Genomic DNA, 13,967 nt, shown 5'->3' with positions numbered 1-13,967 from the left:
CAACATTAATTGCAGTAATATAAATAATAATAGGATGAAATTAATTAATTATAATAATGAATACTGGATACCGTTTATTTTTTTCAGATTTCGATACAAGGCTAGCCTGGCATTAGCCTTAGTTCTTCTTCACAAATTGTTGCCTTCTCTTTCAAATAAAAAAAATGATAATAGAAATAATAAGAAGTATAATTAAATTATAGTTGTTTTTTTTTTGCAGTAATATAAATATTAATAAAATGAAATTAATTAATTATAATAATGGAACCTGGAGACTTTATTGAAGTCTTGTTTTGGTTGTAGAGTGCTTTTTTGCATGGAACTACATACATATCGTTTTTTTTTTAAATACTATAATTGTTACCTTCTTTTTTAAGTTCAAATAATAGGAATAAGAGGAATTATATTTAAATTAGAACCATCTTTAATTGCAGTTATAAAAAAAATAGTCAAATAAAATAAATTAATTATAATAATGGGTTCTCTGGATAAGTCAACAGTTTGCGAATCTAAAAAATACAATTCCAGATTATCCTTCCGACGGAACTCGTCCTCGCTCATGCACTTATCTAGAGCAGCTCATCAAGGAGCTGATGTAAGTGTAGTGCAATCTGTAAGGATCTGTGCTTATAACGCTCTCGAAGACTTTATTAAATTCTTGAAGAACTAATGTTCAAGGGTGATCATTAAGCACGACCGTTAAATAGATATTCAGAGTCCATCCTTATGTATATTAGACACAGAGGTACATTCCAGGAAAAGCAATACAAGTGCGTCAATGCCTTTGGGCAAGAGCATAGTAATCAGGCTAGAAGAACAGGCAGGAACAGATTTATGAACTATTAACAAACATTTATTTCGAATAAATCATTAAGAAACAATTAGAAGGGAATAGGTAGAATTTTAGAGCGATCTAGGCGTTTGATGAATGAGCACCGTCCAGCGCCCTCAAGTACAAGCTCAAAATCTGAATCTTCAGCTGCAGCAATTGCAACATCTCTCGCGCCACGCCCATCTCGGGCCTTAGAATTTCAGCCACAGCCGGACGTTTGTTGATTTCATGAGTAAAGCGCTGATATAGCTTCTGGCTGGTCTGAATGTTCTCCAGCTCTTTTTTGCGGTCGTTACAAATTAATTTTGAGTAGAAACGCCCAAGATATAAGTGTGCATAGAGCATATTGTGTTCCCCCTCGAGGTCCATGTCTTCGAACCACTTTGCGTCTAGTTCGGGTGCTTCCTTATAGGACTTGATGAAGGCCTCCAAGTGCTTGATGCCGTTCAAGCAGCTCTCATTCACGTTCTTGATTTCGTCCGGCGATGGATTGTTGCTGATGGGATCCATGTTATGCAGATGATCGTCCAAGAGAGTGGAGTATAGTAAGCCGGCTTCATACCAGCAAATGCGGCAGAACTTCAAACACAACTGAGGGTCCAGCATTTCGAGCACATCTTCAATATACTGGACACCGCGCATTCCCATTTGGATCTGAGTCTCGGTATTCTCATCGAAATAGGCAATGTTCTTACAGCCCTCAGCATAATCCAGTATTAATTCCAGATAATCAGTCTTATCGGACTTACTTTTGAAGTGGTCTTTGGCTCGTTCCAACCATTTCGTAGCAAAATCAAATACGAGCTTGGCATCATCGAAGCTCAGGCAATAATTGCAAGAAATAGAATTCTCATAGACTGATAAGTCAAGGTGCGAAAAGATATGGTCCTCATCCGATATTGTCAGCTGCAAATGTTTTGTGGCGCTGACAATTGCTTGCATGTCCGAATCGTCAGAATCATCGGTATCATTGTCTAGCAAACGTAGCTTGGATGAGTTGAGGAGCTTCAGACCGTAAAGGGCCCAACAGCGCGCTATCTTGGCATAATAACTCTTGTACGTTTCTGGTTTATTACCACCCAGCTTCATCGGCATGGGGGGCTTCGCCAACTGAAGCTTCAGCTGCTCCAATGTCACGATTCCGACGGCGAGAAGAGTGCGTGCCACCTTGAAGCGCTCCTTTTCGACGTAGTAATACGAAAGTGTGGTTGCGTTTAGGCTAAATTCGAGTGAATCGTACAACTTGAATTTGCGATGCAGATTAAGCGTTTCATGGCAGAACTCGGAGGCCTTCTCCAACTGTCCCATTTCATTGTATATCTGACCCAAATAATAGAAGGCCATTATGTGGAGGTTATTCAGTTCGGCCGGACCAACCGCAAGCACCTCCAATTTTGGGGGGTTGTACAGATCGGCAATGTCCATAGCCAGATTCCCGTTCAACTGGAACATCTTGTAACCATCGACTGCCTTCAGAAGCAACTTGATGGCGCATTCGAACTCCTTTTGAAAGGCACGTGAAATGCTTAGTTCAATGGTGGCGCCTATGTAGGGGATAATGCCTTCGGCGGTCAGTTTTTGCGGTTCGATTAAGTCAATGCACTGCTGCAACATCTGCTCCCCGTCAGAGTCCGACCCGATATGGATATAGATGCGCCCCAAGTCCCGACACACACATGCCAATAGCGTGTTAAGACGGAACTCGGCTTCGTCGGCACCATTTCCTTGGTCGCGTATCGAGCCAAGTTCGCTATCCAACTGATTTTTCATATCAATCAGCAAGTCACATGAATTGTAGTAGGACTTGAACGGATCTGTTTCATCGAACTGGTCAGTCTGGAGGAAACTATCGATATTGCCGTACAGCTTCTTGATATCGTCGAGAATAGCTTTTAAATTAACCATTTTATTTATCTGGATTTTTTTGTTCAACCAATTTAGATTATATTTGTCTTCGGAAGTGCTTTCTATTAAGTCAGATATTAGAGTGCCTGCTTCGATTTGAATTTGTGACTAGTATTTTCTAGTCTTTTTTATATCAATAAATGAAATTCCTCCACTTCGATTACATGCCTTCTTGTTTGGATCGCGAGCAATCGATTAATGCCATTTACATACTTATGTTTACCATACATTTTTAGAATTCTCTTTGTGAATAAACGGAGAAATGATAGTCGCTTTAAAAGACAAGTGTCGCTGCGACAACTGTCCTATTAAGACAATCATATATGTTTTGGTATTTTAGTGTCTGTCACTGGTCTGGGCACACTGTCAGAATAAAGTGGAAAAACCCAAAAAGTACATTCATATCTGTGAGTATAGTAATTGATTTGTTTCGTTGTGAATTCAAAAAGCCACGTATTAGAAGTCATTCCATCACATACTTCGGAGCCGAAAACTCCAAATAGTCCACAATAGTTTAAACCCGTAAAAGCAGAAGCAGATATTTAGCTAAGTTGCAAGTGAAGAGTCGCCGAAGGATATATCCTCAACTCCAGAAGTGAGGTTGTGCAGGTTACTTAGTATCTAGACACACAAGAGCAAAAGAGTTCACCCAGGGACTATATGTATACCCATGCACAAATTGTATCTAATTGCTATTTTTGCTTCATTTTGTCCATTTGTGTGGCGTTGCCAGATGCAAAGCTGTCAACGTCGCTTTCGCCCAAAAAGGGTTGTGGCACTATTTTGTGAATTGTTGACAGCAATAAGGGCCTATTTTCTAAAGTCCATGAAATAATTTTGGGAGCTCTTACTCACAGTAATATCCGTTTTTTACAGACTCATCACATTACCTTTACATGTCCATAAATAAAACTTCATACATATATCAAGAGAGGCTAGGAGTTACGATTTAAGTCTTCATATTTACAGATAACTTACAGAAAATTACGAAGCACAGAAACTGAAAGCTTACATTTATTTTACTGACCACAATACCTATCGGCTTATGTTCGACAAAAGTTTAGGAAGCGGAACACCACTGGTCAAAAGACCAATTCTATTTTTGTGGTAAGTATCATTTCTTTCGGCTGTAGATTCACAAAATAACAAATAATTCCGCAGAATTCCAACTTGCTCTCCTTTATGAGCATTTTTGAGCAATATTTATTGAGCAACGGATTAAACTTCTTGCGCTGATTAAGTTGAAGGGCGAGGAGAGCAGCTCGATTTTTGTTGTGAGTTGCACGAAATATTTGGAGACTTCTATAGATATCTATATTTTTACGAATTAAATCACTTTTGTTTTCAGATTCTTAGTACCTTTTATCACCAATACCTTTTGAGCAACTAGAACCTGATTAAAATATAGAGCACTTCTTATTTTGCGGTGAGTCAAGATTTTATACGTTTTCATATTCTCCAGGATTCTATTCCTTACTCAAATTTAGAATCAATATTTATTGAGCAACGGATTAGACGTCTTGCACTGATCAAGTTGGACAACGAGAAGAGGAACAGCTCGAGATTTATTGTGAGTTGTGAGATATCTAGATTTCAAAAGCCTTTTCTGATTTAAATCACCATTGTTTTCAGATATTAGTATCTTCTATTTCTTCAACGATAGAAGCTAGAATTTTGCCAGCCTCACTAGCATTTGTGATCAATATTTATTGAGCAACGCATTAAACGCAGATCAAGTTGAACAGATCGAGTTTTGTTGTGAGTTGAAGGAAAAGATTGCACTCTATATATATATCTATATTTGAGCAACTAGAACCTGATTAAAATATAGATCAGTTCCTATTTTGTGGTGAGTAGAGAAAATCTCAACGTTTTCATATTCTTCAGGATTTTATTCCTTAGTCAAATTTAGAATCAATATTTATTGAGGCAAATAGAACCTTGCTAATTCCGATACAGGTGAGTGTAGAGGGAATGCAATAATGATTTTAGTCCTCCATTGATTTATATATCCATAGACACGACACGAGTGATTTAACTTGTTTGTTCTACATCTGCAAAAACAGCTTATATTCATTACTAGCTTTTACCATTGATATAGACTATATACTATAGACTAGAAACAGGACCTCGCTGGTCCACTAGATTTCTCATAAATACAAGTTGTTGAGCCTAATCTGTTACGAGTGTTAAGTAACCAGCCGGTCTCAGTCCAGAGAGAGTGAGAGTATTGTGGTGAGTAGTGGGAATGTGAAAGATAACTTCCCGGTTATGTCCTGTCTGCATTGATAAATCAACCTTGAGCTGAAGGATTTGTTTCAAACCAAGCACTGATGCACTTAAGTGTGGCCAGCTGTTCGTCTGAATGGGGGTCACCAAATTGAAGTCAGCTTAGTCCTTAAATTCAAAGCAAAGTTGAAGTCTTTGTCTCTTTCTTCACAGCGCGCCTGCGAACATTTCGTTCTGATCGATCTGATGAACAGTCGTTTATATAGCATTTAGTTTTCGAATACAAGCAAGCAAGTATAGTCCAAGTAAGTATACATTAACATGCTTGATTAAATATATATTTATGATCCAAACAATTGGGTCAAGGCGGCTCATACGCCGCTGATTTGTTTTAGCCCCAATTGCCGCACATTTTTGCGAACGGAAAACCACAAAAATACGTGCCACTTGATGAATTCTCTGCTCTACCCTGCCCTTCCCTGCCCTGCTCTGCTCTGCTATGGTTGATCGAACCGGCAATGGAATTCAATTTCGATGACTGCTATTATGCAGCTGTTCGGTGTTCAACATGTGTATGTGAGAGTGTGTGTGTGTGGGGGTGTTATTGTCTGCTTGACGTGATTGAAACATAAAATGAATCGAACGGGGGGCGGCATAGTGGCGGGGCAGGAAGGTGGCCCACGAGCGCAGCGATGGGAGCAACAATTATTGAGGCAAGTGGCGAAAAAGGGTGGCTTTGTGGTGGGAGGGAGTTGGGCAGGGGAGCACAAATCAAGGAAGCACGGACTTCAGTCTCATACCATCGGCCGCCTAATGAGCCTCAGAGAGCCCCACCCATGACTAACAAATCGAATGCGATGTGTGAGGGGGGGGGGGGGGGGGGGGGGGGGGGGGGAGGAGTTGTGGGAAATAGAAATTCAATTAAAATCATGAATGTGCTTGCCATCGATTTGAATTATAAATGCAAACATATCCGCAATAACCCAAAAACAAAATGAAAATCAAAAACATTAACAGCCGCAAAGCAATAACAGGAAAGTGCCAGACAAGTAGTTGTTCGGGCAGGAAAAATAATTGCATATATAGTAGGAAAATGAGATTAGTGGGAGAGTGTGCGCGTGCAGGTTTGTGGATGAAAGCTTTTAGGCTCAATGCTAAGTGCGGCAAATAGTAGAGTGAGTTGTTGGGACTCTGTGGTCTTTTGTTGTTTCCAAAACAAACGGAGTTCCGATTCTCCCCAGCCCCTCAACCAACCACCCAACCAAGTCAAGTAAGTGACTCAAAAATTGATTGTGTCGGCAGGTTGCGTTGTTGGGTGTGGGGGGTGAGGAGGCAGAGTGTGTGGTAAAAAAAGCAAATGAAAAACCTTTTGTTACGCAAAAAGAGAAACAGTTAGTGGGTGAGTTGATGAAATGGAATTTCTTTAAAATATTTAAGCCCTTTCGTTCTAAGACATAGTTATAATCAAACTTATTAACTTGTTTTAGGGCTGAATTTCAAACTTTTCTATTAACCTTAGGGAAAGCAAGAATTGTTGGTAATACTCTTTTTTATAACAAATATTCATCTGACATCCTTTAGTATTTATGTTTTTTTTTAATATTAATACAATTCTTATTTCAATTCTTCGGAATTCGTTGCATTGCCTAAGACTTAGCAAATAACTATTATATGGATACATTTCTCTTACCTGTATGCCATTAGAGATCCACGGAAGAAAAGTATTTGTGATGAAAAACTATCAAAGTTGGGTAACCATTTCAAGTGAACTTTTCATTTGAATTTCAATTCTACAAAGAGTTAAGTGAATTATTGGGCAGATCGAGCAAGCATCCATGTTCTTCATTCGATTTTATTCCAATTTTATTATTCTTGTATATGGGGAAACATAATTTTTTGATAAAAGAACCCATAACTTAAAATGTATGTAATGAGAAAAAAGCATTTACGTAATTGTATCTTCAAGTAATGTCGTATCTTCAAGTAGCGTCGTAAAAGGCCATGAGATTGAAAACTATAATCAGCTTAGTGTTTTGTTTGAGGACTTCGATAATTAGCACATGAATGCTTTACAACTTTTCTTCTCAAACTCAAAATAAGCTCAAAATTCTTTATATTTTCTCAGTTTTTGTGGTATACGATTATTATGTCTCATGTCATATAGTCTTATGGGAGATGAATAGAAAGGCCCCATATTACATTTATTCAGAATTTTTGTAACATAACAGCCATTCTTCTACTGTTAGTTTAAAGTTATCTGAAGATATCAATCGATAGTGCTTTGGAACTACCACTTTTATAAGAAACGTAACTTTTTGAAATCATTTCATATTAAATTAATGTACACTTTAGTCTGAAGAATTCTTCTTCTGCAAATTAAGAGTTATCTTAAGTTGTCGATTACACACTTACCCCATTTATAGGCGCGTCAAATGTAGCGTCGTTTGTTATTTTTGAGTTCGGAATACCTTTTAAAACGTAAATGCTTTTATATTACAATTATTCAGAATTGTTGTGTCATAAGAATTCTTCTTATGGTAGTTAACAGGAACATGGCAACGAAGGCCCTCCTCCTTCTGCTTGTGATGCGTTAAGACAACGACAAGGCTGATGGGTGAGGGGGGGGAGGCTGATTCCCACTCGCACTTAGCTTGCAACCAATAGTTTGCGGCAATGTTAACCAATTCTGTGGTAATACGCTGTGGTTTCTGAAAGTACGTGCCTTTACCCCCTACCGTGTCCCTCCCCACATCCACATTCAGTTTGAATTCCAAAAATCTCGTTCCTGCTTCGTGGCTTTGATGGGGGGTCTGCGTATTTTGTTTAAAATGAGCAAGGGGGGGGGGGGGGGGCTAAGCTCCATGTGTTCTCTACATTCCTCAAGTGGGTGTGTCAGCATGTCATGTCTAAGTATTTACCGAGTATGGAGTTTGTGCGATTGTGGCTTTCGGTTGGGTTGGGTGTGTGGTGAGTGTGTAATCGTAAAACAAATAAATTGCACAGAATATTCGAGTGTTTGTTTATTTGTTCTGCACATACACAGACACACAGACATGGTGACAAATCTGTTGTTGTCCAGTAACTAAAAGGATGTGTGGTCTGTCTTGGTGGACGACTCACCACCCCTTTGACCATTTAAATTACCCACATGCGGGTGTGAGGGTCGGGCCCATGGCTGCCAAGCCATAAAACATAAAAGCAATTCAATTTCAAATTGCCAAATGCCAACAGAGCACTTTGCTGCTGCTTGCCGGACCGGACTTCAGCCACATTGCGTGGAAGGGGGCACTTTATAATGGGGCTGTGGGGAAGGGGTAGAGGGGCTGGGCGTCATGGGAATTTAGGAGGAACGCATCAAGTTGATTAGCAGCCTCGTGTTGTTTTAGTTGCGGTTTTCGCCCAATTCATCGATGAGAGTGGTTGGCAAAATCCACTGAGGAAACCAGCCTCAGAACTCTGCAACAGTAATGATACACTCAGCTTTTTAACTTCATGAACTGAAACCTAAACTTTAGGATAGTAATACAATATTTCTAATAAATTAGAAAATGAACAATTTTGCGCTTTTTTTTTAAATAAAAGTAAAGATAAATAAAGATAATAATTAACGACACCTCTTTTAACCGGATACCCCTCTTAGGGGGACACCTGTTCTAGAACGTTCGTTTTGCTGTACTTTTTAGAGAAACTTCGCCATTATTTTAAATTATTAAATTAGAAAGTGAATATTTTTGCGTTTCTTTTTTTTAATAATAGTAAAGATAATTGAAGATAATAATTATTTAGTGAAAACTCCCTTAACGGATACCCCTCTAGACGGACACTTACTTTTTAGAGAAACTTCGCCTCTCTTGTGCGGAGACTCTCTTGACCTATCTCTTGAAAACGGACTCTGACATGCTGTATTTTAAATTGGATGTACTTGTATCTATATACAATTTAAAATAAAATCTCTCTTTGCACGAAGCGTACATCTTTGTAATTGACGTTTCAAATGCATGCAAAATAATTTTAGTGATACTTTTCATTAAGTTTGATCATCCGTAATTTTTATCCTATTTCTAATACTTCTTTCCCATATGATTTCATACAAGATTTTTATAAAATTAGGCTCAGCTTTGTCCGATCAAAATAATAGTAGTGCTTGGGAAATATCCAAAACAAATGAAATGTTATGTTATTTAGCTCTGGAATGGTTGCAAAAGGAAAATCTATTAGTTTATAATTATTTGCAATGTCATAAGTCAAGGTGCATCTTCATTTTTATTTTTGATTGTTATTTATTATGATTGTGTGTATTTTAGTCGCCTAAATGTAGGTTTCACTGCACACTTAATTCTGTTGAGACACGGTAAAAAATACCGTGTAAAAAAAGACATTGGCATTGCTAAATGGAATAAAGTCGTGTAACCATATATAAAATTTTTAATTTTCAAAACGTGTTAAATCAATACCATGTAAAAACCGAATTAGGTATATATTATTCAAGAAGTTAAATGTAAGAATTCTTTCAATATTTACTTTATTTCACGGGAACATTCTGTTGTTTTTATACCCTGTACCCGTAGGGTAAAAAGGGTATATTAGGTTTGTGCAAAGTATGTAACATGCAGAAGGAAGCATCTCCGACCCCATAAAGTATATATATTCTGAATCAGCATGACGAGAGAAATCGATCTAGACATGTCCGTCCGTCCGTCCGTCTGTCCGTCCGTCTGGATGAACGCGAGGATCTCAGAAACTATAAAAGCTAGAATAACCAAAGTTGGCATCCAGATTCTCCTAGGTCCGAGAAAGGACGAGTTTATTTTTTTTTTTTTAATTTTCCCCCCCTTCCCCCGCTACAGAATTTCGTCAATAGCGTCCACATTTCAAATGCTACCTAAACCAAACTTTGCACACATAATATATATATAATTGTCTACTGTTGTTCAAAATTTTCAAAAAAATTTCAATATTTTTCAATTCGGTCAATTCTAAGAAAAGTTATTAGCGAAACAAATTCTCGCCAGTACAACCTGGGGAGGAACTGCAGCAACAAGTTCGCTCTTCTTCTTCCTCTTTTTGCTGCTGCTATGGGCGCATATAACTCAGTGACGGAAGTTTACCTGGGTACAGGGTATTACACTGTCGGGCTTGCTCGACTGTAGCGTTCTCTCTTGTTCTATGTAGTATAAGTATATACATATATTATATATAATCTCTATAGTATTTATATCCCCTACTATCCATTCCTACAGAATGAGCGAACGGGCCTGGCGCGCCACCAATGTGTGTGCAACGCACAACACGTTGAAACAGTGGTCGCGCACCGACATCCTAAAATGGGTCAACTCGCTACTCAAGGTGGAACTGGACAAGATCGAGCAATTGTGCACAGGCGCCGCTTACTGCAATCTGATGGACATGCTGTTCCCGGGATGTGTGAATTTGAACAAGGTGAAGTTTATATCGAATCAGGAGTATGAGTTCATTGAGAACTTTAGGTTGCTGCAGAAGAGCTTCATTGCAATGAAGGTGAAGACACCGATACCGATTGAACAGCTGGTGAAGGGGCGATTCCAAGATAACTTTGCGTTCTCTTTGTGGTTTCGCCACTTCTTCATGGCGAACTACAAAGAGAAATGCAAAGATTACGACGCCCCCAAGGCACGGGGTCACCAAACTATTGCAGTTGGCCAAGCAAAGGTGTCCGCGAAATCTAAAAAGCGCAGCCTAACGCCCAACCCTGAAAAGCTGACCACAGCTAGCACACCAGGCAAGCTAAAGCGCAGCCATTCAGAACTCGATATCGGTTCGCAAAGTGGGCACGTATTGCAACAAATCGAAGCAGAACCAGATAGAAACCAGGCAGAGAATCCGCTTCCGTTGTCTGTTGAGCCGGAACAGTCGCCAGTGGAGGACAAGGCGGACGAGCAAGAGCCGCAAGAGACAATGAAAGCGGAAGCTGCAGACACACCAATTACACCCACAGAACTATCCAAATCCAATAATGCTGCAGCAGAGCCAGAGACAGCTGTTATGGGCAAAAACAAGCTGGGCCCAGATAAGACGAAACATACAGCTTTGACGAAGCCAACCACTCGTCAGGCAGTTCCCACAACGCCCTTGGTGCGAAACGCTGCACAACGACCGCCAATGGGCGATAGGAGGACATCACAGATTCAGCCGCAGCCGCAGCTGCGGAGGCTAGCTGGAGGAGCGAAGGCACCAGCGATGAGCCAACTGCCACGCCTTAAACAGTCGATGGACAGCGTTAAGAAATCCTTGCATGTCACCATGAAACGATCGGTGACGCGCATGAGCAGTGTCCTGCCAAAGGTGCCGGTACAGCAGACGAGACTGCCATCCTACAGGCGAGCTGAGGCTGTGCAGCAGCAAAGGGCCCCCAGTTTAGCCCGTAATCTGGGGCAAGGGATTATAAAAGCCAAGCAGGTCGCGGGTCAACTAAAAAGCCGACTGCCCATTCCAATGCGTTTGGCCAAACAACCGGTGCCAGAGCAGAGCGATAATCTTTTCTGCCTGCTGATGAAGCAGCCAACGATTGAGACCTTCAATTTGGTAACATTGGTGAACGCAACCGTGAAAGATAGATCGGCGAAACCAGCCCCAGGAAAGGCCACTCAACAGAAGCAGCTGCAAAGAAAACGGGTCACCCCACCCAAGAGATCGCAGCCTAAGCGAACAACTGTACAGCAAGGAGGCGAACGCTCCCAGAGCAAGATTGGTTGTATCGACCCGATTGAGGTCAAGCGATTGACTGAGCGTGCAGCAGGCCGGCTGGCACAAAAGAAAGCAGCACCAGCACCAGCTCCCATTGTGATGGCGACCAATGATGACAATGCAGACAATGGTCAGGATCCTGACAAGACACCCAGGCCCAGCCAAAGACATGCGTCCATGCAGGGGCTGTGCATCAGCTTTCCCGACACCGATTCGCTCTCATCGCTCTCCGACTGCGATGAACGCGCCATTCCGGACGAAGTGGCCAAGCGTCAAAACTGTCAGCTGAATATTTACGACGACGAGGTGCTCGAGGGCGAGTTGGTCGACACCAGTTCGGGGGACGATGCCAACAGCTATTACTGCTGGGAGCAGGAGCAGCAGAAAATGGAGCTCCTAATGCTGCGCATCGAGCGGGACGTTTATTTTAAGAAATTGCTGCAAATTGAAAAAGTGTCGCAGGCCAAGCCAATGGTTAGGGTTGCCCAAATCCAGCGCATTCTGTACGAGCTGGATGATGGCTTCAAGGTGCCTTGCAACCGCGATCGCCCAGTAATGTCCGATAGCATCCCCCTCAACAAAAAGAAGAAGTCCAAGTTTCAGGCAATTGTTGCTGATCCTGTTTCAGGCACTTCCAATAAGAGCGGGCGGCCTCGTAAGCCCAAAATCTAGTTTTATTTCCATTTTTCTTAGCCTCAAAGGCAAATACGCATTCAAAGCTTCTGGACACACTTTTTCGGCTTCCAATAATCAAACCTTCATCGCAAATTATAAAATGTTCTCAACTTAGCACTTTCCAATTCGGCCCCAAACCAAGCAAAGTATTCTTTGACTTCAATTTAAATTCTAAATTAACACAATTTTCTATTCGCTATTTTAATGAGTTCTGCTCGAAAAGTGTGTGCATTCAATAAAAAATTTTAAGTGGGAAACCGCAAAATCGACACTGTAAACATTATTTATTATCAGCACACGATCCATGTGATTTAAATATTCCCATGGATTTATGCAAGGCTTGGAGTTGGTTCTGTTTTAATCAAAAATTTCAACTATGCATATTCAAAGAATTTTAATGCACTCTTTTTTTTTGTCTATTTAGTTATATACCGATATATCTGTATATCAGCTCAGCCAAGCTCATTCATTCACTGACAAAATATACAGTATTTATGAGGACAGGCAAGGGCGTAGCCAGCTTTTACCAAAGGGGGGCCAAAAAATTAAAATGTTGATTAAATAATGCCCGATGCATTTAAAAAAAATTTATGCATATGATCAATGAAAAAACTTCAACAAATCCAACGCCGATCCATTTTAAGGCGAAATAGTGCGTCATAATAATGAACGTGTGGTTGACTTTATATGGAAATATTTTTTCTAGGGCCGTTGGCCCCCCCTCCCCCCTGCCCCTCCTGCCTACGCCCTTGACGAGAGGTATTGATTACATAAAACAGTAAGTAACGTGTATTTATTATTCAAGTGAAACTGCTTTTGTGAGGACTGCTGGATCGGCAACCTATTCTGTGACGAAGCCAGCTGACGAAATTGAAACTATTATACACTGGTCGGCACAATTATTTTGACGAACTGTACTCACGACTATCGGTGCTGGTTGCTTTTAGTTTCAAGGAATAACGGTACAATTTTCATACGGGATATTGAGTTCATAGCAACAACAATATGTAGGCAAAATATTTTGTCTATTACTCTTCACACCTTTTTTCTACAAATGACAATGTGAGTTGACTGCGGATTCAGGCACGGCATAAGTATTTTGACCAAACCTTGTCGCCGTTTTCGCGTACGTTTTATCAAGTGATACTAAAATAACTTTGGTGTAACAATTTTTGTTGACCTTTTTACATTATTTTCATTAAAATTTGATTCAAAAGTAATCGATACAATGGTAAAAAAGACAGAATTAAGTTATGTTGTTAGAGCCTCAATAGTGGCGAAGTTTAATGCCGGCGTAGCACCAAAAGACATTGCAAATGAATATAATTTGTCGCGGCAAACAGTCCACTATCAAATTAACAAATATAAGACCCACAATGACGTCAAAAACTTGCCTAGATCAGGTGCTAACCGCAAAACAACACCCATTGAAGATCGAGTCCTATTGCGGGAATTTAAAAAAAATATTCATTTAAAGCCGCAAGCTGCTGCAGATCAATGGAATAAGTCGACCAAGACTCCAATCAGTGAGCGTACTGTTCGGCGACGCCTAAAAGAAGTAGATTTTAAGACATACAAAGCGAAGGACATACCTTACATATCA

General features: G+C 40.3%; 2 protein-coding genes across 4 annotated transcripts; one reads left to right on the top strand and one right to left on the bottom strand.

Annotated features, from left to right (window-relative positions):
• Positions 1-913: 913 nt before the first annotated feature.
• On the bottom strand, positions 914-2,737 carry LOC115629474 (protein KBP homolog). Its single transcript, XM_030525945.1, has one exon. It carries the CDS (start codon positions 2,735-2,737, stop codon positions 914-916), a length of 1,824 nt encoding a protein of 607 aa, XP_030381805.1.
• A 503-nt stretch (positions 2,738-3,240) lies between these two features.
• LOC115629497 lies at positions 3,241-12,633 on the top strand. Of its 3 annotated transcripts, XM_030525974.1 has the most exons (9): positions 3,241-3,337; positions 3,707-3,844; positions 3,899-4,011; positions 4,086-4,163; positions 4,225-4,307; positions 4,370-4,586; positions 4,650-4,696; positions 5,180-5,271; positions 10,207-12,633. In XM_030525974.1, exon 9 carries the CDS (start codon positions 10,208-10,210, stop codon positions 12,359-12,361), a length of 2,154 nt encoding a protein of 717 aa, XP_030381834.1. In that variant the 5' UTR covers positions 3,241-3,337; positions 3,707-3,844; positions 3,899-4,011; positions 4,086-4,163; positions 4,225-4,307; positions 4,370-4,586; positions 4,650-4,696; positions 5,180-5,271; position 10,207; the 3' UTR covers positions 12,362-12,633. The 3 variants fall into 3 exon arrangements, with proteins under 3 accessions (XP_030381834.1, XP_030381835.1, XP_030381836.1); XM_030525975.1 differs by lacking the exons at positions 3,241-3,337; positions 3,707-3,844; positions 3,899-4,011; positions 4,086-4,163; positions 4,225-4,307 and adding an exon at positions 4,756-4,972 and having other exon boundaries at positions 4,553-4,586; positions 4,640-4,696; XM_030525976.1 differs by lacking the exons at positions 3,241-3,337; positions 3,707-3,844; positions 3,899-4,011; positions 4,086-4,163; positions 4,225-4,307 and adding an exon at positions 4,756-4,972 and having other exon boundaries at positions 4,567-4,586.
• The last annotated feature ends 1,334 nt before the right edge of the window (positions 12,634-13,967 follow it).

The sequence above is a fragment of the Scaptodrosophila lebanonensis genome, unplaced genomic scaffold, assembly GCF_003285725.1.
Source record: "Scaptodrosophila lebanonensis strain 11010-0011.00,11010-0021.00 unplaced genomic scaffold, SlebRS2 tig00000155-arrow-arrow-pilon, whole genome shotgun sequence".
NCBI lineage: Eukaryota > Metazoa > Arthropoda > Insecta > Diptera > Drosophilidae > Scaptodrosophila > Scaptodrosophila lebanonensis.
The sequence above is the reverse complement of the archived record's forward strand: the minus strand, read 5'-3'. Positions and strand labels throughout refer to the sequence as shown.